We start from the raw sequence: 21,841 nt of genomic DNA on the forward strand, positions 1-21,841 counted from the left end.
GTTTTCTATGAAATGCTTACAGATTTGTGAATGATTTGTGAAACCTTCTGCTACCAACAGAAGTGTCATATAAATGAAATTATATAATTATCCTTCACATCTATTTTAATGTAGCTTCATGTACTAGTTTCACCTCGAGTAGAAATAGCTTCTTCCAAAAATAAAGTAAATGCATATATTTAACTTAATATAGTCAAGTAAATTTAAAAGCAACTATTTAAAGTAATGAAAATAAAATTTAACATATACCTATATTAGTACTTTATTATGTGCCAAATGTCTCATGTACGTCAAGTGTTTCAAATACAAATTGATATAGCTGGTGGGCTTATTCAGATCTTTCTGTCATATCAAAAAATTGAAGATGATTTTTCAATAATTCACTTATTTTTCTGTTTATTCAAACTTTGCAGACAGGAAGTAGATAGCAGGAATTAGTAAAGTGAAGAGAAAGTTAATTTTATTAACAAAAGCTTATTGCACTACTTAGCTATAAGAGGAGAAACAGATGTTTCAGCTTTACAGTACCATGTCTTGCAAAACTTTTCCCTGAATAACTATTCGTGCTCTACATGTTTTGGATTGTGTATGGAGAGCTCTGCTAACAGTCATGAGAAGCATTGCATACATTACTACAGCCCACACTAAGATAATTAGTGCTAAAAAAAAAGAATCAACAGGACTTTTCCCCCTCTTTATAGTATTGATTTAGTGTGGGTGAAAAACGCCAGATTTTCAATCTTAAAGATTCACGTTCCACCACAGAGTGGGAGATGGAGCCAGCTTTTCCCAGTGTTCTGCCAATAAACACTTAGATTAACTACCTCAAGGGCATGGAAGAAGAGCCAGGCTCTACTGCCTATGAACCCTTAGTCACTGATGAACCTGTGAACATGGAGAATGGGGGAGCACACAAACTGGGAAAAGGAACTCAGATTCATAATCTTTGTGGCTGTACCACCTAAGTATTTTGCCGTTCAAAAATTCCTAAAATTGCTGTGGTCAACAGAAGTTACCAGGGATCAGTACTGAAGTTGCATTGCTGCAGAGAGGACTCTGGGCAGTGGTAGCAGCCATGGAAAATTTCTACAGTGAAAGGGACTTTGAAACTAATTTTGTATCTTGCATGTGTATTTTCTAAATGGCAAACTCTGTTTTTTAATAAGTACTCTGTAGCCTTTTGCAAATGGTGTGATAGGGTACACACGCCATTTAACTCTTTGTCTGGCAGTAATTTGACTTTTTACAGATCTAAATAGTATCAACAGAGATACAGGCACATAACCCAATGTGATTGTGCCTGGTCCCTCAAGATGCTGAAGTCAGAGAAGTTTAAGGTAGCAACTTTTTTTTTAGTATAAAAAACAGCAGGCTAAAAGCATACAACATGAACAGCTCCGAATACTCTGTGGGCAGGTGGCTACCCAGTAAGCCACGTTACAAGTTTGATCCTTCCCCTGGGGAAGGATCTACTGTGGACATGCCTTGAAGAAAGTAAAATGTCCTACTAGAATGTTTCATACTTATTTTAATAATAGAGTAATCCACGTTAGCTGAGGATGACATTATTTTGCTTAGAGTTTGTAATGGTTGCTTTAAAACCACTTGCTTTCAGGCAAAGTGATAATCAGGCTAAGCACTGTAAGACTTCTATAATGGAAGGCCAACACATATTTTTTCATTCAGGCTGCAAGAATAAACCAAGGACAGCTGTTTTACTGAAAACAACCCACTGGTATTCAAGTAGATTAACAAAATTAACTGTGAAAATCCTCTGCTATGTGGAAGCCAATAACCTGTTGGCCACAAGGAGGCAGGGCAAGGATTTAGTAAATTAAAAGAAACTGGTTTTATTTAAAATAAAAAGAACTAAAAAAAAAAAAAAAAAAAAAAAAAAAGAGGAGCATTACATTCGTTCAGACATGAAACTCCAAACTGCTAAGCAAGATAAAAAGCATTTTTCATCCACAGTGTGTGGTTTCAGTATTGCTGTTTTATTCCAAGAGCAGCAAATCTTTAATATATCAAACAATAGCTGATCTGGAAGCAATTTTCTTCTTTGAAGAAGCAGATCACACATATTTCTTCAACATCACTTCTGTGTGATAGAGAAAAAGCTCCAACAGTAAGCTTTGATAGCAGCAGTGGATTTACCAGCTCAGAGCAAGAAGCTGTACTGCCAGATTCACAAGGTGCTGCTCCCCAGCTAATAAATCCTGCTCCTGGACAGCTTTGGGAGTTCTGCCTTTCACTTCCTTGGCACTTCTAATTCTGGGCTAAGAGCAAGCAGAGGCAATTTGGTGTCTGTAGTGCCCTACCAAGAACCTGATGCAGAGGACAGTGATGTCTCCTTCCCCTAACTAGAAATTTAAGACAGTCCAAAACCAGTACTAACCCAAGGTCAAACTTCTAAACGACAAAGGGGCAAAAAGAGGAAAGTAAAACCAAAGTATCTCTATTTCAGAGTTATATAGAAAAAGATTATATTTAACAATGAAACAATGCTTTCCACAGTATCAGAATATCACAGTCCAAACCTATAAGCAATCTTCTGATTGAGATGAAGTGACTTTACTCTTAGCTCTCCTACTGCATGGTACTGACTTAGGTAATTTCAGCTCCCTGTGCCTCTGTTTCTCCATCCTTTAAGACACTGCCTTTCCGTTTTTGTGAATCAGTATGAGGTCCATGGATAAAAAACATGCTACAAGAACTAGTTGTTATTAATGCAATTCAGATATGGAATGTACCAGATGGTAAAATCTCCAGGATTTTAATGAACTATTGTAACAGAACATATGTAATATGACGTTATTATAACAGGCATTTAAATGTATAGTTAGTACATATAACAGGACCTGCTCTGCTCTCAGTAACTCCACTGGAATTATTTTGGATTTATGTCAGATAATACCAGGAACACAAAATAGCCCCATATGTGCAATGTGGTAAGGTTTTCATAGCAATGCTATCTTAACTATTGCCTGTCCTGTTTTTCTCTTTTGCTGGGGGTATTGTATTTTGTGGTTTCCCAGAGCATGTTTTCCACACTTAGTTCTGAACAGGAAGAAAATAAGTATCTTAATGTCAAAGATTAAAATGACCAAGCGTCCCTTACCTAGCATCATAAAACAGTCGTCATGAAGCAGCAAGATTTGGGTTTTTCCACTATATTGCGTAAAAATTATGTCTTTAATCACCTTATGCTAGACTTGGTAAGTAATTCATGCTTTGTCAGAAGAATTAAACATTCAGTTTCAGACTGTGAGTAGTATCTCTGTTCTCTCACAGTGTTTGAGTTCTAGACAGGATGAATTAAAGGAAAGGTCAAAGGTGAAAAACCAGGACTGCAGCTCATGCCAGTGACATTATGCACTACAGTCAGAAACAGGTACTTCAGTAAAGGTGAGACATGGGGACACCTTTAGTATGTATAATGGTTCTAGCTCATCTATAATACAGACTACAGAACTCAGGTGAGTTTTATAGTCTGTATTGTAGATGAGCTAGAACCATTATACATACTATTTAATATACAAGACACTGGAAGCAAGATATCAATTTCATATAATAAATTAGCCTTTGTGCTAGTGCCCAAAGATTTGGCTGATTACTCACTGCTTTCCCCTAGTGCTTAAGCAGTCTTTTCCAAAGCAAGACAGTTAAACCACAAAAACGTACCGTAGTGTCCACAGCCTTGACCTTCCCAGCAGGAACGTGCTTTGGAATGGGTTCGTCTCCTGATATCATCATGCAGCCTTCTGCTCCAAGAGTAACAATTACAAGCTTACACCCTCTTTCTAACAGCATGCGTCCCACCTTTTCAGCATCTTCAAGATTGCCAACTGAGATGCCCGTTAAAATTTCTGCCTGGAAAACAACCCACACAAATGAAAATCATAATCTGACAGCATTCATTTTTGGACAACAGTTGCATTTGAAAACAGTATTTAGTATCTTTTAAAAATGTGTACTGTAGGATGATCATGAAACCACTTCCTATGCTGATACTCAGCTGTGTCTTGCTCCTTGCTTGGAATCAGTGTGTACTTCAGGCACAGCTCTCTTTCTAACAGAAAGCAGCCTAGGGAGAGAGACACAGGAGGTGTGGGTTCTGTTCCAGCTTCTACAACTTACCTGGCATACAATCCTTAGTAAAATCACATTTCTCCCACATGCCTCAGTTTTTTCATCTGTGAAATGGACACAGTGACACAGTCTTGGCAAAAGCATTTTGTGGTTTAATGTGAAAAAATGCTACAAGTCAACTTGGTCACTATTCTTGAAACATATTTATCATTACACGAGAAACTTTTTTAAGCACTCTTTAAAATTCTCAGTGTTCAGTTAGAGAGACATCACAAGGGAAAATCTCTTCCAGGAATAAAAAATTGCTCAACTTTGACCACTCTGTTCAGTTTAATATAGATTTTTGGATGAGAATACCCCAAATTTATCTGAAGCCCTCTTTGGACAAAGGCCCATTAAAATATTATTATATATTTGTATTATGGCCATGTCTATCTGCCTCTGTTAACTGTGCTGGCTCTGTACAAACACAGTTCAACTCTTCTTCTAACTGATGGTGAGCTTAAGTAAACTTCTCCCAGTTGGGTCTCAAAATTAATCTCTTTTAGTTCCACCCAACTAAGAGCAAAACTTCCCCAAAATCTGCAATGAAGACTTCAGAATCAAACAACATTTTCAACACTTCATATATTTTCTTGATGACATTGTATTGTCAAGTGTAATGTGCTTTTTCTCTTCTTTTGGAAGGGCAAGGAACAAGAATGAAAAAGGAAGAAAAGGAAGAGAAATTGTCTTTTCTCTGAAACAGTCTACCAGGCAGTTCTCTTGCATAATACTGCATGCCTTCAACTGTAGGTAAACAGACATATTACATTTTGCTGTCTTTACTAAATTTTGTCCTGCTTGCCTGAGAAAAGGAAAGCCTTACTGTAGCTTGCATTACAAGGTGGCTGCTGGATCTTGACGAATGCAGTCGAAAGCATTTTCAGATAATCGCTTCATAGCTGAGCATAACTTCCACACTCCTAGGGCTTATTTCCAGTGGAAAACTTTCTTTGGAATCTGTTCAGCAGCTACTCTCCTGACCTTTGCTGCATGGGCAACTCAGCTTCTTGAGAGAAACAGCTGCTGGAATATTTCAAACTACCTTCCTCTGCATGACTGAAGCTTGAATTCAGTGCTCACAGTTCTCGATGTAATAAACTGTAAACTATAGTGATTAAACAAGTGCTTCAGGGAGCGTTGGCCATGCCTGTAGTAAAGAGAGGGCAGGCAAGCAGCTGGGGACAGGAACTACTACAGCCATCTACAAGCAAACCGCCCCCAGCTGTGAGTCAGCGCCCGCTGCTCGCCACTGTCATTTCCTGAGTTTCAGCCTGACCCAGGCAAGAGCCACCCTTGGGCTCTGCAGGGCCACATTGTGCCAACACACTCCCTAGAGTTGATAGTATCACTTCAGAGCACTTAATCTTTTAATTTTTAAACACACATGACCAAGTTCTGCCGTCCCTACTTAGACAAACGCACAAATTATTTCAAGCACTGTTGATCTGATCACTATGAGACAGAGCCTGGTATGGTAGGACTTGGTTGTTAAACTTGTGCACTGCAGGGGCAAGGTGTGGTCAACACGTACACGCAATTTAAATTTTTTTTTTAACCACACTGATCCCAGACAAGAATATAGTAAGATCTAAATTATAAGAAGGTAACTAAATCTGTCTAAAACTAAATTTTCTCTTTGACATGCCACCATGGTGCTTGAACTTCTCTTGCAGTATAAACTATTTAAGCATATTAAACATATTTCAGTTTTTAAAAGGTTATAAAGGTATTTACAAGTAAGAAAATTTGCTTCAGAAAGTACCTCAAAAAACCTTTTGAACGTATCTTCTTGCAAGTTTTCCAGGAAACCAATTAATTAATAATAGTTTTGAAGTAACTACAGATAAGATGACATATTTTATTAAAATATATATATGTACATTCTTTTCAAGTGTCTAAAGAGTCTGAGTCTCTTAATGAATTTTAATATCTCTGGAGTGGGAATGATGTATTCCTGTATTCAGAACACTGTGCCCTGTGTTACAAGAATAAAAATAATTTAACACAAATTCTAGAATGAAACAGGCAAATTGAATTTTCAGAGTACTTTATGAGGGGCAACAATTCCAAACATTTTACCTCTGTTGCAAAGTCTTCAGGAGGAAAGTGGATTTGGTTTTGGTAGAGTAACAGTCAATCTAATATTGGTTTATTTACCTGGTATTTATACTTCTGTAAGCTCGTGAGAAAGGTAAATGAAGTATTTAAATACAATAGTCTTCCAAATGAAATGCAGAACCTGTATGTTTAGCATTAGGACAGCACTCAAATCAAGAGGATTTTTTTCTTGAGTAGTGAAATAATTGTTTTGGGACACATATTAATAGAAATCTTTCTTTTTATCTTTACACTGCTTATACCAATAAACAAAATTTATTTTGAACAGAGTCTGTATAAAAGGAGATCTTCGGCTGCTTCAAACCACTATCATCTAACTCATCTCCAGCAGGATGGTACAACTGAAAAACACTGGAACAAGCTGGAAGAACCATAAAAGCAGCAGAAGCCAGACAGAGTCTGTGCCAATGATTAGAGATTGCGGTAAATGTCAACTGATGTTAAATACTGTGGTGAGTTTATAAGTTCCTCCCTTCAGTAGAATCTTATTTAAAAAAACAAACTGTGGTACAATTGAGGGAAATAACTAATGGTTATGTAAAGAAAAAATTAAATAACAATGCTAAAAGCCCAATGTGGACATCTGCCATCATACTGTACAAAAGAGCAGCAAATGAAGAATTTTATTTTTCTCCAGCTAGTCTTATAAAACTACTCAGTTAAATGGACTTTTTAAAGCAAGACAACATTCCACACAACTGCTGTCAGAATAAACCTATGATGGATATTATATAATCAATCTACATACTATTTTCATAATTTTGTTTGCAAGACTGGTAGAAAAATTTAACTAAAGCTTTTAATTTCATAGATACAAAGGTTCTTGGCCATAGTCTTTACTAATCTTAGTTAAGTCTCCATCTCTCTTTAGACTGTGAGTCTGGTCATGGTAAGCTGACACAAACCAGAAGTGTCACATAAAAGAAAAAGGCCCTGCTCTTTCCCTGTCACTCTTGTCCAGATGGTCCATTCTCTTATGCTAGATCTTGTGTGGCCTGGAAACAAACTGGATTGCAAGGCATATCTGTGTTAAAATTAACTCCACCCTAAGTCCCACATTACCCCCAAAAGTCAATGCAAAGCAATTAACTTCTTTCAGCAGCAATTTACACTGTAATTTACACTGGCTAAAACTGAGAATGATCCTAGCATGTGAACGTTTGCCAATTGTTCCTAGCTGTGCATTTGGGGTAGCCATTTCCAGGCAGATGTTTTGGAACCTCTGCTTGGCATTTGCAAAACCAAATCTGCAGCATCGTATCTAGTTTTGGGAACGCTGACACAAGTAAGACCTAGCAAGCACACTGCAGTGGAAGGCCAACAAGACAGTCAGAGGACGAGAGACCAGGACATACAAGAGGAGGCTGGGAGAAGTAGGCTTGTTCATCCTGAAGAAATCCCGGCTAAGTGGAAAATCTAATTGCTGTCTAGGGCAATTTAGTAGGTGGTATAGAGAAGATGAAGCCAGAGGCTTCTTGAAGGTGCACAGGGATAGGGCTAGAGACAACAAGCACAAACTAGAACATGGGAAATTCCAATATGAGGACAAGCTTTTTCACCACAAGGGTGATGAAGCAGTGGAACATATGCCCAGAGGTCATGCAGTCTCCAGCCTTGCGAGATTCAGAACTTGACTGGACAAAGCCCTGAGCAATCCATCTTAAACTGGACTTTGCCAGGGTGTTGGACCAGTGGAACATCCAGAGGTCTGTTCCTAACTTCCACAATCCTCTGATCCTCAGCAAATATAAAGTGGTGAAATAACAAGAAGTATTAATTCTTTGGGGAGCTGTCTATCATTTGGACTGGGTTCTGTGCACCTAGCACAATAAGAACTTTGCAAATGTTGCCAGATACTACTAGAAGAGAACTAATAAATAGTAACAGAGAAACTGTCCCAGTTTTAAGGCTGATGCATCTAAAACTAAATATGATAATTTAAAATACTTTTCATTTTAAATATTTAAACACAGTAAGTGAGTTGGCTACAAAGTTTGCCTGTACCTTAGGAGATTTCTTTTGAGAATGACAAAATAAGAACTCAATCTCATTAATTCTAACACATGTGAACAGTCCCTAAGAAGTAGTACAACAGATTTAGTGCATAAGAAATTGCAAGGTCAGGCCACAAGCCAAGCTAGTTCCAGTTGTTTCAAATTATAAAATTTTTACGTATACAGAAATACTTACCATGCTAGAATAATTAAAAGCTGATTGAAATTAATTGGCCTGAAGCTAGTAATTTCTCTCCCAAAAGTAACATCTTTCATTTTAGACTAAATATGGGAACATTCATAGTTTCCAGGAACTGATAAAATGGAGTTCAGAACAAAGATGGAAATAAAATATACTGTGAATTGCTGGCAACTTCTACGTAATGGCAAAATGGGAGCTTTCCATTACTTAAAACACAAAAGGCAAATTCAGGAGATGTTCTGAAATATTTTATTTCTAAAAGACCTGGTTTTGTTTTGACTCCTAGAGAGATCAATTGCATTTTCTTAAGATTATTCTTAGTATTAATCTCTCTATATTAATAAGCAGTATCTTAAATGTCCTTATCCTAGACTACAGATGAAGTTTTATACACTTTGTATTCATTGAATCCTGCAAAAGGCAATAATGTCTCTTGATTCTGGACATACTAACAAATATTTATTAAAAAAAAATTACCCTCCATTAAGAGACAGTAACACTTTAAAGGAAACGGTAGGAATGTATCTGTTTTTCTGTGTTATTATTATATATCTTACAGCTTTAACAAAATTAGCAATTAACTTGTACTGCTTTCTACTATTTGAAGCTCCAAAGTATTCTGCTAGCATTTAATTAAGCCTTTGCAAGGCCTTCTTTAGATCAGAAGTCTGATACCCATTTTACATTAGGGAGAAAGTAGTTCCCAATTTTGCATTAAAAACAGCTTGTCAAACTTAATCATTTGCTGTAACCATTCAGAAGTTTTTCTTCTCCTGAAGGGCTCCTCAGTATTCTTTGAACAGAGAAGCAGCTGTTCCTCAAAACGTTTTGGATCAAATTGAAATTGCTGATGTGCAATATATTTTGGTTCCTAACCTGCAGGGCTCTGTAACTGCATGCACACGCTAAGAAAGAAAAACAACACATGAACTGTATTGACATTGTGGTTATGCCTAGAGCCATCTGCAGCAAGGAATCACACAAATACGTGGGAAAAAAATGGTAAGTATTCCAAAGAGCTTGTCTTGTACAGGGTTGTCTCTTTTTCAACATTTATAGATGACTGAAAAGAGCAACCATTAGTTTTCACCAGGATGACATTGGATACATTTATTTTTCATTAGAAGAATTAAGGGAATGGAGAACTAGCACATTCCTGCACAAACCTCAGGGATTAGGCTGTGCTACATCTGGGAATTAACAAACTAGTCTCAACAAGTTTGATCTTTCTGGGAAAAGATAAAACTGAACTACAGGCTAAGCAAAGAAAGAACTGATAACCTTGCAAGATTTGTTCTGACTTTTTTTGCTCATGAACCACATAAAAAGAAAGTAATGTCAGACATAAAAACCCTGTTATTGCAACAAGCAAGAGTGAAAAGAACAGCTTGTGAACAGCCTTCTAGACAAACTAATGGTAGATAATTCACTGATAGTGTAATTTTGTTTGCTTCTCTCTAGCACGTAAATACATAAGAACAAGCTGTGCTGTTATACCAGATAATTTCATATTATTTCATTAAATCCTAAAGCATTTAATAAAGAATGAAATATAAAGTGCTGATGTTGTATTTGATATTTGCATGTTTGAGAGCCAGCATCCCATGGTGGACACTACAGCTGACATGTTTAAACTTCTATTCTGTGACAAAGGCAATGCAGATCAGGACCCTGACCTTTAGAGCTCTAAATAACAGAAACTTCTAACTCAGCAATAATGCCCCTAACCTCAAGGACCATCCCCTTTTTCTCATCTTTAATAACACAAACACTTCACACAGTCTATGAGATGTCTTAAACTATATGGCTGGTGTTCTGTTTGATATATAACAGTATAATTATAATAATATAATTTTCTGTTACAAACATATTGTTCACATATTATCCACAAACCACAGGATTTTACAATTTAAAAGTATTCCTTGGTGAACAAGAAAGACAGGGACATTATGATAAAATTGTGATAAATACTTGTAAATGTAAATGCCTAAGAAAGGTAAACCAAGCAATAAAAAAAAAAGCTGTGTAAAATTAATCTTGTCTTAGAACACACATCTGTGTTAAAAAGTATGTTTTAGAAGCAGTTGAACTGGGTAGCTCTAAAGAATTCAAACCCAAGGTGATTTATTAACTGTTTAAAAGACTTAGTAAAGATAAAGCAGAAACACAATTTTTTTCCTTGAAGTAGCTAAAAATACTAGATAAAAAATAATAGATTCCAGAAAGGGTAAAGCTGGAACATTAATAGGATTTTGGCTATAGGAAGACATTTGAGACTTAGAAATACCAAGTAGGAGAGGCACTAGAGCTGGAACAGAAGATCTCAGGAAGTCAACTGTAAGCAGGACATTCAATAAATTTGGCCGTAGAGAATAATAATTTCTAAAAATCCACAGGAATGACCACAGTGGCTTAAAGAAAAAAGTCCATCTTATCCAAATGCTCTTTTCTAACTGTGACTGCCAGTAAACAATGAGGGAAATTTTAAAAATATATAGGATAAAAAGATCTTTTCCCAGTATATGTTCAGGATCACCAAAGTCTTAGGTACTTCCTGATTTAAGATGATGATGGAAATGCATATGTAGTTGGTTGAATGGATAAAGTTTTAAAAATCAGAATTATCTTTAAGATTTGTAGAATCAACTTGTTGCTTTTAAGTGCAATGCAGAGATGTGACGGCTAACCTTTATTTGGGTATGTAAACATTTATCTGTATATCAAAATTCTCAAGTGTATTCATTACAGAGATTTGAAATTAAAGAAAGTCATGAAAGAAAACAGAAAACAGATGGTATATGAACATACAACAATTAAAAAAAAAAACTAATTTCAAACTTGTGATATAAGAAAAACAAATGCTTGATTTTTCCTTTTTTTTCTCAGCAAAAAGACAGGAACAATGGCAATAGTTCATCCCTGAAAATCAATTCAATACAAATAATACACACAGAGAGAATGAAATCAAACAAAGCTGAATATTACATTTGTGCTAACATAATCGATTTCACTGCAAAGATTCAAAAGATTGTTTTTAAAAGCAAAGGTATTTATGAACCATTGTTGTTCCCAGAATATGATGTAGGAGTCCTACACTTGGATTTATGCTCCCATGATATGGCTGGCAGAAACTTCCATATGTCTAACATTTCCATAAATTCAGACGAGATGAGGCTCCTTAACAGTAGAGCGCATATTTCTGTGCCTGACCTTGCATTCAGTGATCCTAACTATCTTCACATGGTAATTACTTTAAAAAAAAAAAATAGCAGAAAAGAATGTAAACTGTACCCCCAGCTCTGCAGGAAAAGGTAGATGAGTGAGCAGGGATCAATTATAATTATGCACCTGCATTTCTTGTTCTCTAAATAGAAGTAATTTTCTTTTCTCCATGTGGTGGTAATAATAATACTCATGGATCCAGCAAGCTACACTTCTCAAAGAATGTCTCTTTCAAGACTGTCCCCTAGCAATAAAACACAACAAAAGGAAAACTTTAACATGTGTGATGCAAAGAGAGAAAAGTCAGGAATAGACAAGTAATGAAAAACAAAGTCTTGTTTCTAACATATGGGGGATAACTTTTTGCAGGGGGAAAGAATTACCAAGTGGCATTATGAAAAAAGCCAACAACGATGACATTTACTGAATAGTGGGAGAACATGGATGTTCTCAGCCCAAAATGTGAGCCATGGCACCATTTAGCCAATCCAGAGGCATAGTCCAGGCATAAGAGCTTTCTGATAGCACTAAGAAAACATGAAACTGGTGTTCTGCAAGTCCCCTGAACAAGAATAAATACTTTGCCTTAGCATTCTTTTCATCACATAGAACTGAATTCTGATATCTGTTGGGCAGCGTCTGAGCCACATTGTATCACTGCCAGTTATCCTGGAAACTCTGGCTTCTAGAGACTTGAAGACCCATGGCATCTTCCACCTTGCTATTTTGCTAATTCTTGAATTCTCTGGAGTATGTGAACTTGGCAGACACATAATGAAACACCCCAGAATAAAATTTAAATGTCTATTTGGGTTGCTTAGGCTGACCCTTAAATGCTAGCAAACTCACAGACTGAAAACTTCTGATATAGTTTGTGATGGGGTTCAACAGAAATTTCAAAAGAGGGCAATTGAGTCTTCAAAAATTTACACTGACAGACACTGTCATCTGACAAAAAATGCTACAAGTAAGCAGGGCCAGGCTCTTCTCTTAGCTTTTCTTCCCCCTCCTCTCCACCCAAAGGGATCATGTTCATTGCAGAAATCATTCTTAGCGATAACTTTAACTCTCATCAAGGCATGGTTCCTATCCAATAGGTTACTTCTCCCACATTCCTGTTTGTACAGAGAGGGTGAGGGGAAGGAACACAACATGCCTAATGCTAATAAGTAGCAAATTTAAACAGAGGTCTTATGAGATGTGGTTAATTTGTCTCTTGTGACAGAACCAATTTCCTTCGGGAGAAATAACACACGAATTAGAAAAGAGAGGGAAAGGAGGGTGGGGGGAAAGAAAAAAGGAAAATATACAGTTGAAGGCCAGAGAAGATTCACTGAAAACAGATCTGACAGGAAGAGGCATATGAAGCTTCTATTTACCATCAAGTGCAACAAGCGTGCATCACCTCCTGGCAAGAGAATTTAAAACTGTCAGAACACTATGGCTAATGCATTCCTGCTAATCATATCAAGAGACCACAGAACAAGGACAAGACTCTATTTTAATATTTACCACTCAGTGATAACATTTAACAAGTGTCCTTTTATGGATGCGTTCTGCTGATCTACTTGTAAGGAAGGCTGGACCCAACTTTCCTGCTGCAAACAGCTAATTTAATTTCAAGTGCAAGCTTAAGTTATTTTAGAATACTCCTCTTTGCTGGTTAGGTCAGGAATCAAACCTGTCACTCCAAAAGTCCTATGTAAGAGGAGCATGGCTCAATTTTCCTGCTCCCTATGCTGCATTTCTGAGGAAAGTATCCCTCTGAAATATTTCTGCTTAAGACTCCTTCTTTAACATGACATATGACCATTACCTCAGTTTCATTGCAGCAGAAGATATCAGAATAGGTATAAAACTGTGGATCTAGGTCAGCAAGGGCTGGAGCTGGATTAAACAAAGTCTTTACTGGAAAAAAAAAAAAAAAAGAAAAAAATTCTAAATCTGGCGTGTTTTAGATTCATAAATCACCACTTGAAAGACCATTGTGTTTCAATCACAGACCCCAACTTATTATTAACACACAATTTACTCTCATTTTCTGCATCCTTGTCTTATAGAAATGCTAAAAGCTTTGTTTATTATATTAAAGTTCCATTCTAATTCATGTGCAGGCACCTGCCATGATGGAAACATGACAGAAGAGTAACAGAAAAAAACCACAAGAAATTATTAAATTTTAAAAAAAGAGAAAAGACTTAGACATTAATGCAATTTGTTTAACTGATGATGCTTCTTCCATGATATTAATAAGTTTTACAAGAACTGATTTAGTTCTAGAGTTTTTCAGTGTCATTATCTGAGTTCTGCACATGAAGAATCACGAGTTACAGAGCAATGAAGGGCATGTCCAGACAAGGATCTAAATGTGCTTCTGAATGTATTACCTAACTTGTTCAAAATGTCACATTATAAAACTGTAGTGTAGACAAGGCACTGTATATTTTTAATATGCGATCTGGCAGAGCTAGACCTAAACTTAACATGTGGTAGAATATGTTAGTTAACCTAACTTTAAACTATAGTAGCCTAAGGCCCCTTGTAGCAGCAGCAAAGGTTTGTCTTGAGAACAGTGTGACTTACTCACTATTAACACAGGAAGTCTGCAGCCTTGGTTTTTCACTTTGCCAATTCTATGATTAATACTTGTGTCTTAACCACAAGGCCATCATGTTTAAATAAAGCACACACTCTTACTTCATAAATATTCCTTATAGTCAGTGATCAAATCTACCTATTTGGATGCCTAAATTTTCAGTCCTGAACATATATTTAGACTGTAAGCTATAGCATGTAATAGTCAGAAACCCTGAAGATTTCTGAATCCCAGTTAATGCCCAGTTAACAGACAAAGATGCACAGAGACTTCTGAAATCTGAGTACCCAGAAGTTTAGGTGATTAACACTTTAAAAGTTCTAGCCTTTGACTGTACAACTTTATCATGCTTCTCTACCTGCCTCATTAAAAACAGTATTAAAGTGACAAAGACTTTTACTCAGAAGCCAGAAAATGCCAGGATTAGGAATTCCAATGAAATCTTAATTTGCCTTCCTTATATTATTACAAGTATGTATTATAATAAACTCTTTAATTATATGATCGCATACCACTGAAAAACAGCATGTGATCACATAATTAAAGACTGCAACATAATACATATGCAGAAAGGAGACAAATTAAGGTTTCACAGGCAACCTTAACTCTTGCATTTCCTATTTTCTTAACTGCAACACTAATGAAGTTTTCTTAAACATAAAACTTTAAGGTATACTTTCCTAGGTAAAACAAACAAGCAGCACATACTAGAAAACAGTCATGTGGTATCATACTGACATATGCATGGGTCAGGAGCAGCACTGGAAGTGTTCCAACTTGGGTTTTAAGTAATACAGACTCATCATGAGCACAATGTAATACACTACTATTAGTTTTCTCCCATATATACTATATGCTGAGCATGGCAGGAGATAGAGGAACCCTAAGATCCTCTTTCAAGTTGTGAAGAAGAGCATGGCTTTTGAACAGGATAATCTGTTTAGTCCTCCTGAGGAACTTATTTTCTGCTGAAAAAAATGCTTCAACAGATTCTTTCACAGAATCACAGAATCATAGAATGGCCTGGGTTGGATGGCCATTTCCCCTTGTCCTGTCACTACAGGCTTTGGAAAAAGTTTGTCTCCATCTTTCTTGTAGGCTTCCTTCACACTGGAAGGCAGCAATTAGGTCACCCCTAGGACTTTTCCAGGCTGAACAAACAGCCCTTCGCCATAGGAGAGGTGCTCCATCCTTCTGATCATCTTGGTGGCCTTCTCTGGACTCTCTCCAACAGGTCCGTGTTTCTCCTTTGCTGAGCCCCCAGAGCTGGATGCAGTGTTCGCAGGACACGTTTGGCTCTCTGGGCTGTGAGGGCACATGGCTGGGCCCTGTCCAGCCTCTCCTCCACCAGCACCACCAAGTCCTTCTCTGATGGGCTGCTCTTGATCCGTTCATCCCCCAGCCTCTGTTGATACACAGTGTTGCTTCATCCAGGTGCAGCAACTTGGTCTTGTAAACCTCATGAGATTCCCACAGGAAGCTTGTCACTTCTCTTCCTTTGCCAAGATCCATTCTCCTCAGTGAGTTTTTATTCTTTATACATCCTTTCACAGGAATTACACAATTGTAACCTATTTTGCTCAACTTTCACCACATCATATCTCTTTATGGCCTACAACTCCTTCTCCTCCTTCCAGTGCTCACAGTCTGTTCCCTGAATCTACTTCCATATTCCAATCTCTGTTCAACAAATCCTAATGTCTGTTCCAATTTTGTTCCTCTTTCAGCTTCATTCCTTCTTCCTCTGCCACTCACAAAAATCGAGTAAATCCCTCCTACATTTCCTTTGCCTGAAATCAACTCTCCATCCTCAGCATTCCCATCCAGCTTTATCTCTTTTGTATTGAAACTGAGCAAGCTCCTGCTCTGTGCTTCCTGGGCTTACAATAGATCATTAACATATATAAAAGAATTAAAAAAAAAAAAGTATAAAAAAGTATAAAAGAAGTTGCCTAAAACCAGATTCAGGAATTACACTGGAAGTCATGCTGCCCAAATGGACAAGTGCCTGTATGGACAGATGCTCAGGGGAAGCTAGCTTTGAAGCTCTTAATTTTCTGATGTCTGTGTGAAAAGTACTTATTTTCCAGAGGCTGATAATACAGTTAAAATCAGGCAAGTTTCCATACTGTTATGAAGGCTTATCTTTAAAAGAAAGCTCCCTTGCTATTAAGTCTTAAGTAAATTTTAAGGTAGCTGGTATCCATAATTCAAAACCTAGGGTAGGGTGGGAGGCATTTTCCATTGCCTGGTTTCTGCAACCACAGTGCTTTGGCAGAAATCATGAAGAGTTTAACCACAGACAAACATCTGTTATGAAAAATTGCAGCCCAAGATTAAAAGCTTGAAACATCCGAAAAATAGATCTGCAAGTGACATGGAATCTTTACCTGAGGGTGCTTCCAACTCATTCTTCATGTCAGTATTAATATGCTGGGCATTATCAGCCATCTTTTATGGAGTCTGTCATTAGAGAAGCCCAAATCCAGGCTTTTGGAAGCAGCAGCAGTCTCTCAGCATTGAACACTAAAAACCTTTGATTGTCCAGTCAAATTTCCACTACAATTTATACCTACTTCATACAGCTATTCACAACCCTTCCTTCCTTCCCTCCTTCCTTCCCTCCTTCCTTCCCGCCTTCCTTCCTGCCTTCCTTCTCACCATGATTGTCACAAAAATAATGAATAATCAGTGCCACAATGAGAGGATGTCATGACATATACATGACATGATGAGATATCCCTCTCCAGCTTACAGATTCAGATGACCTTCACTGAAGAGAATCAAAGAATTCTTGCCTGTATTTCCAGATTCTTTCTCTCTTTTGTTTATTTCTCTCAGTAAGAATGAAGAAAAGCAAAAAACCCTCATTGAAACAGAGGTTTGAGGCATCTGGATATGCATCTGTTTTACACAAAAATAGTCAAGTGAACATTCTAACACGAAGTACTACATAATACATGAGGATATTGCAAGCTAAAAGAAGGGAAATTGCATTAGCAATTTACTGTTGGCTACAGATAGGTTTTTACAGTGCTAAAAACTCAGCTGTTTACTTAGATTTGATGGCATATGACATTTGAACATGTGTAGCCTATTGTTTTAAAGCAGAAGCAACCGAACTACCCTGACAGAAAAACTGTACAATGATAACACACTGACAGCAAAGAACTACAGCTGGCCCACATTTAACTACTATCTTTTCTTGATATATTGTGATGTCTACAGTTGCTAAGTGCTTGCATGTCTGTTCCATGTATCAGGTTTGAATTTTTTCAATTGCTTTTTTAAAAAATCTTGTCTTTTCTTCTGTCACAGGCTGGCATCTTGCCATAGGAGGGTGACAAAAGTGTGAAGCATCTTGCCAAAACTGTTCATGGAGTTAGAAACAGACAATATAAGTAATGAATATTGATTCAAGATTCAACTAGAGTCCATCAACCATTAGATTAAGAATGCTGTTATCCATTTATATAAAATGTAATGACAAAAATATAGTGCAACAGGTGAACAATAGGTCATGGAGCAGAAGGTGATTTCAGCATGCCTTGATCTACTGGAGCTACCCTTGGCCCACCCAGCTTCAAGAAAATAGTAAGTTCTGATCCCAGTTCCATCCCTCGTCTGCTGCATGACTGACTATGCTATGAACTGTCCCTTCCCAGTCTGATCTTCTAGATAGAAGGGAAAAACATTTTTAAATCTCATATGGATGCCTCTCTTGCGTAATTACTTACATAGTGTTCAAATACTGTGGTAATTGTGTTTGAGTAACTGAAAGCATTACAGGCACTTAAAATAACAAAAACATTGACAATGAAACCCCATCCTGTTCAAGCAAAATATCAGCTTTCATCTACGTATATGCTACACTGAAGGATCAATGCTCTACATTTAAAAGTATAGTACAATAACAATTTTCTAATAATTTCACAGACCATGACTGTGTGTCTATGCAATGGCATCATGCCCAGTCACACACTAAGAATTTTCCTTAGGAAGAAAAAGCTTTTTAAAAAAAAAAATATTTTTAAGCATGTCAACCACTATACAAAAAAACACAGCCATACCTACTTCTATGCTGGGAGAACAAGGGCATAAGTCTGGTTCTGAGGTAATTTCATTCACTTTCCTGTGTGTAGAATTTACTGCCTTACATTCATCATGCCTGTTTTGCTCTGGAATCATAGCAGAGCCAGACCCATAGCTCCTGACCTACCAATATCATACTGTATTTAGTCACAGCACAAAAACAGGAAGAAAGGCAGACATATACAAGGAGATTGTAAGGGTATGAGTGGATTTGCTATCCAAGGTTAACACTGAAAATATTTTAAAGAAAATTCAGTTCTCATTAGCATAGCATGAATTTGTTGGCTATTGTTTCAATTCTAAATAAAACTATAATGACAGAAACCAGAATAGACTACAGGGTCTTTATTTAGAAAGCCTGATAAAGAGTAATTTTCATGTAGCACAAATGAAAGAGAGAAAACAGCTTATGTTAAATTACCTCCACTGGCACGTGCCATTTTCAGAGCTTCAAGAGAAACAGCAGGAGTTATTTCTAGTTGGCAAACAACCACTTTGGCTTTACAGATGATATCAGAAGCCCTCTTCAGGTCTTCAAAATTTAAAAGCAGGTTGGCTCCTGGGACTATGACAATAACATTCTGTCCTAAAGAGAAGATATTGTGGTTTTTACTTTAACTTTGGCAATGAAGTATGTAGAACAATTCCTTGCACTTTTTTCAATATATTTCAGATGAGTATTTCAATTTACTTTCCAAAAAACCCCATTAAAATTTGAAAACATTTTCAAATACCTAAGTATTTCAGAGGATAATCAAAAAGACCAATGTACTAATGAATGTTAGTACAATGTACTAACACTGCAAAATAAACACAATATAAATTCCTTTGGGAAAAATCATGTACAGGCATTCCCCAGTCTTATTTTGGTATCTTCTTTGAACTCTAAAGAAGTACTGCACTAGTCACAGTGAAGATAGTGGATACACACTGAGGGTGATATTTGCATCTTCCTAAAATATTCCAGTAGCATTTGGAAGAGAAAAGCATCAATGTGATTACTGAATTCATATGCCAAAAATGGCATAAAAAATTTAATTTTCCCATCAGCTGGGAACAAAAAGTCTTTTACACAGCTAAGAGAATTACGTGTGTTCTTTAGATTTCAGAGAAGCAGGCTTGCACCATTTACCTGAGACATTTAAAGTTAGGCCTCCTAACCATCAAGAAAACCAGAACCAGCTTGCCACCAAAGCCCAGAAAGGTGGTGCCTGCATCTAGGGAAAGTTTTATGAGAAGTGAGTGAAGAAGGTGGGCAACAGTTCCTTCTGCTCTTAGAGGTGGCCAGGAGAATGGTCTAAGCAAAGCTGTGCGTGTGGAAGCATGGCAGTGTCTCAAAGCACACCTAAGATCCTTTTTATTCTTGTAGTTTGTTTTACAGTTAGGTGAGGTTCATTTACGTAGATTCCAAATATTCTTTTGTTTTTATTCAGACACACAAATCACCTTCTTTTATTACAGCTGCTTTCTTTTTTTTTAATCTCTGTTACAACACTTAGAGACCTTCAGGCATGGGTGCTTTCAAATTAAAATTTATTATTAATCACTCAGGTATTAACTTCAAGAAGTCAGTTGTTCCTTGACTTACAGGCTCAGCCCGCCCCCGCTGAAGATTCCTTTAAGGACTGCCAATCATTAAAGGCTACCAATTCTGTAATGAACTGAATTACTCTGCAAATAAATATTTATGTTTTTCAATACATTATTTTTGTTGAATGTGACTTCAAAGTCCTTTGACTAAGAACGTGCAAAGCTTCTCTCCCTAAATACATTCCAAAAAGAAAGCAGGACAATGGAAAGAATAATATAGTGATCTCAGAGGGAGGGACCCAAGCTTTCCAAAGCAATTCTGCTGTCAATGGTCTGGTACAGAACAGCTGCATATGAAAAGCAAAACCTCAGCACTTAGAAGCCAACGCCCTGCTTTTCAACAGACAATGATGGGCATCTTGGATAAAAAACAAAAGAAAACAAAACAAAAAACCTTCTGCAAAGAGTAAATGTTACCAAAGATATCTGAATCCTGTTGAGGAAATATTCAAAGGCAAATAGCACCTATTTCGAGAAGCTATGTTTTGATAGCTTTAGGGTGCAGCAGTGCAAGCAGTAAAAGATGGGGAATCAGAGGAACAAGAATCTCTTTCATTTCTGCCTGGCCTCTGTGCTTCCTAGAATCTCAGACTATTCACATGTCTTGCTGCATTATCTTGCTGAATTATTTAGCTATACTGACATGTATATTATTCTCAGACTTTGGAGCTAATGGCCCAAGGCAGTAAGGAGGGCTGTAAGCTTAAACCCATACGCACAAATTCAAAGTAGACCATGCTACACTGGATCACAGTCTGAAGGTTTTCTTCGTAACTACAAAAGGTCAGAGACTTAAAGTCTGCTTTCAAACCTGCCAGGGAAATGCAGTACCGACTGTGGTGCAACAGTCCAGGACTAAACCCAAGCTGTAGAGAAACCCTTCCCCCCATTCTGTTCTTAGCTATATATACTACACTTAATGACAGCAGTCACCATTTGCACCAGGGTGCATGAAGGCAGAATCTGGAGCCATGCACTCACAATTAATACAAAATTTTGTATTAGCAGTAACCATTTTGTTGAAAGCAATTATTTCTTGCCAGGGAAATCAGATGGGAATTAAGCATCAGGGACAACAGAGTTAAAGACAGATGGCAAAGAGGGGTGAGATTCATCTTGTCCAACATGAAATAATTTTTTAAGTTTAAAAAAAATCCTACAGACTAGAAAAGTCTAAGAAAACTAATTTCTAAAAATTGTTTTCCTATGTTCTTTTAAGAAGGAGAAGAGACAAATATTTTAAAATATTTTAAAATTTTAAATAATTTTAAATAATCCTACGTATCTTAGATATCTGTTTGAGGAGGAGATAAACTCTTGTCCAGAAAAGTCTGTGTACCTCTGTTAACCCTAGGTTAACAGCCTTAAACTGTTGACCTAACTTCTAGAACTACTCCAGTGAGGTAAAATGCTACCCACATCAGAATGAAAATAATATATTTACTGCATTACTGTTAATTCTAAAATCTCTTTTCTTAGACTAAAAATATCAGGTTTGATGGGAACATCCATATAACTTTTGAGTTTTGCAGACATCAGCTAGAATATTAAGGGCCACATTCACACTTGCTATAAGCTGTAACAGCTAAATGAAACTGATAAGCTTTCACAGGCTTATACCAGATGGGGACTGGGTCCAGTCAGATGAATGCTGCATACATAAAAACTGTCCTAAGCTAGGCTTCTGAAACTGCTACTGCCGGATCTTAGAAAGATGGATAACTCAAGCCAGGTTTTTTTTTTTTACAAGGGCCATCTTATAGATGACTTCAGATGAGAAGTGCCAGTGGAAGAATCAAAGGTGAAACCAGTAAACACCACAGTGCAATAAATATCTTTAAAACTAGATGACAAGCCTAAAAACCATCAGTAGTGCTTAGAATTAATCAAAAT

At 37.0% G+C, this 21,841-nt stretch overlaps 1 protein-coding gene across 1 annotated transcript in view; it reads right to left on the reverse strand.

Moving 5' to 3' along the window:
* The window catches only part of RBKS (ribokinase), a 71,757-nt gene that overhangs the window by 17,886 nt on the left and 32,030 nt on the right, over positions 1-21,841 (reverse strand). The window contains exons 5-7 of the mRNA XM_066316046.1: positions 18,780-18,944; positions 13,487-13,578; positions 3,682-3,870 (exon numbers count right to left, since the gene is read on the reverse strand). Coding sequence (XP_066172143.1) covers positions 3,682-3,870; positions 13,487-13,578; positions 18,780-18,944 — 446 coding nt within the window. The remainder of the gene's footprint in view (positions 1-3,681; positions 3,871-13,486; positions 13,579-18,779; positions 18,945-21,841) is intronic.

The sequence above is a fragment of the Sylvia atricapilla genome, chromosome 3 (assembly GCF_009819655.1).
Source record: "Sylvia atricapilla isolate bSylAtr1 chromosome 3, bSylAtr1.pri, whole genome shotgun sequence".
NCBI classification, from domain to species: domain Eukaryota; kingdom Metazoa; phylum Chordata; class Aves; order Passeriformes; family Sylviidae; genus Sylvia; species Sylvia atricapilla.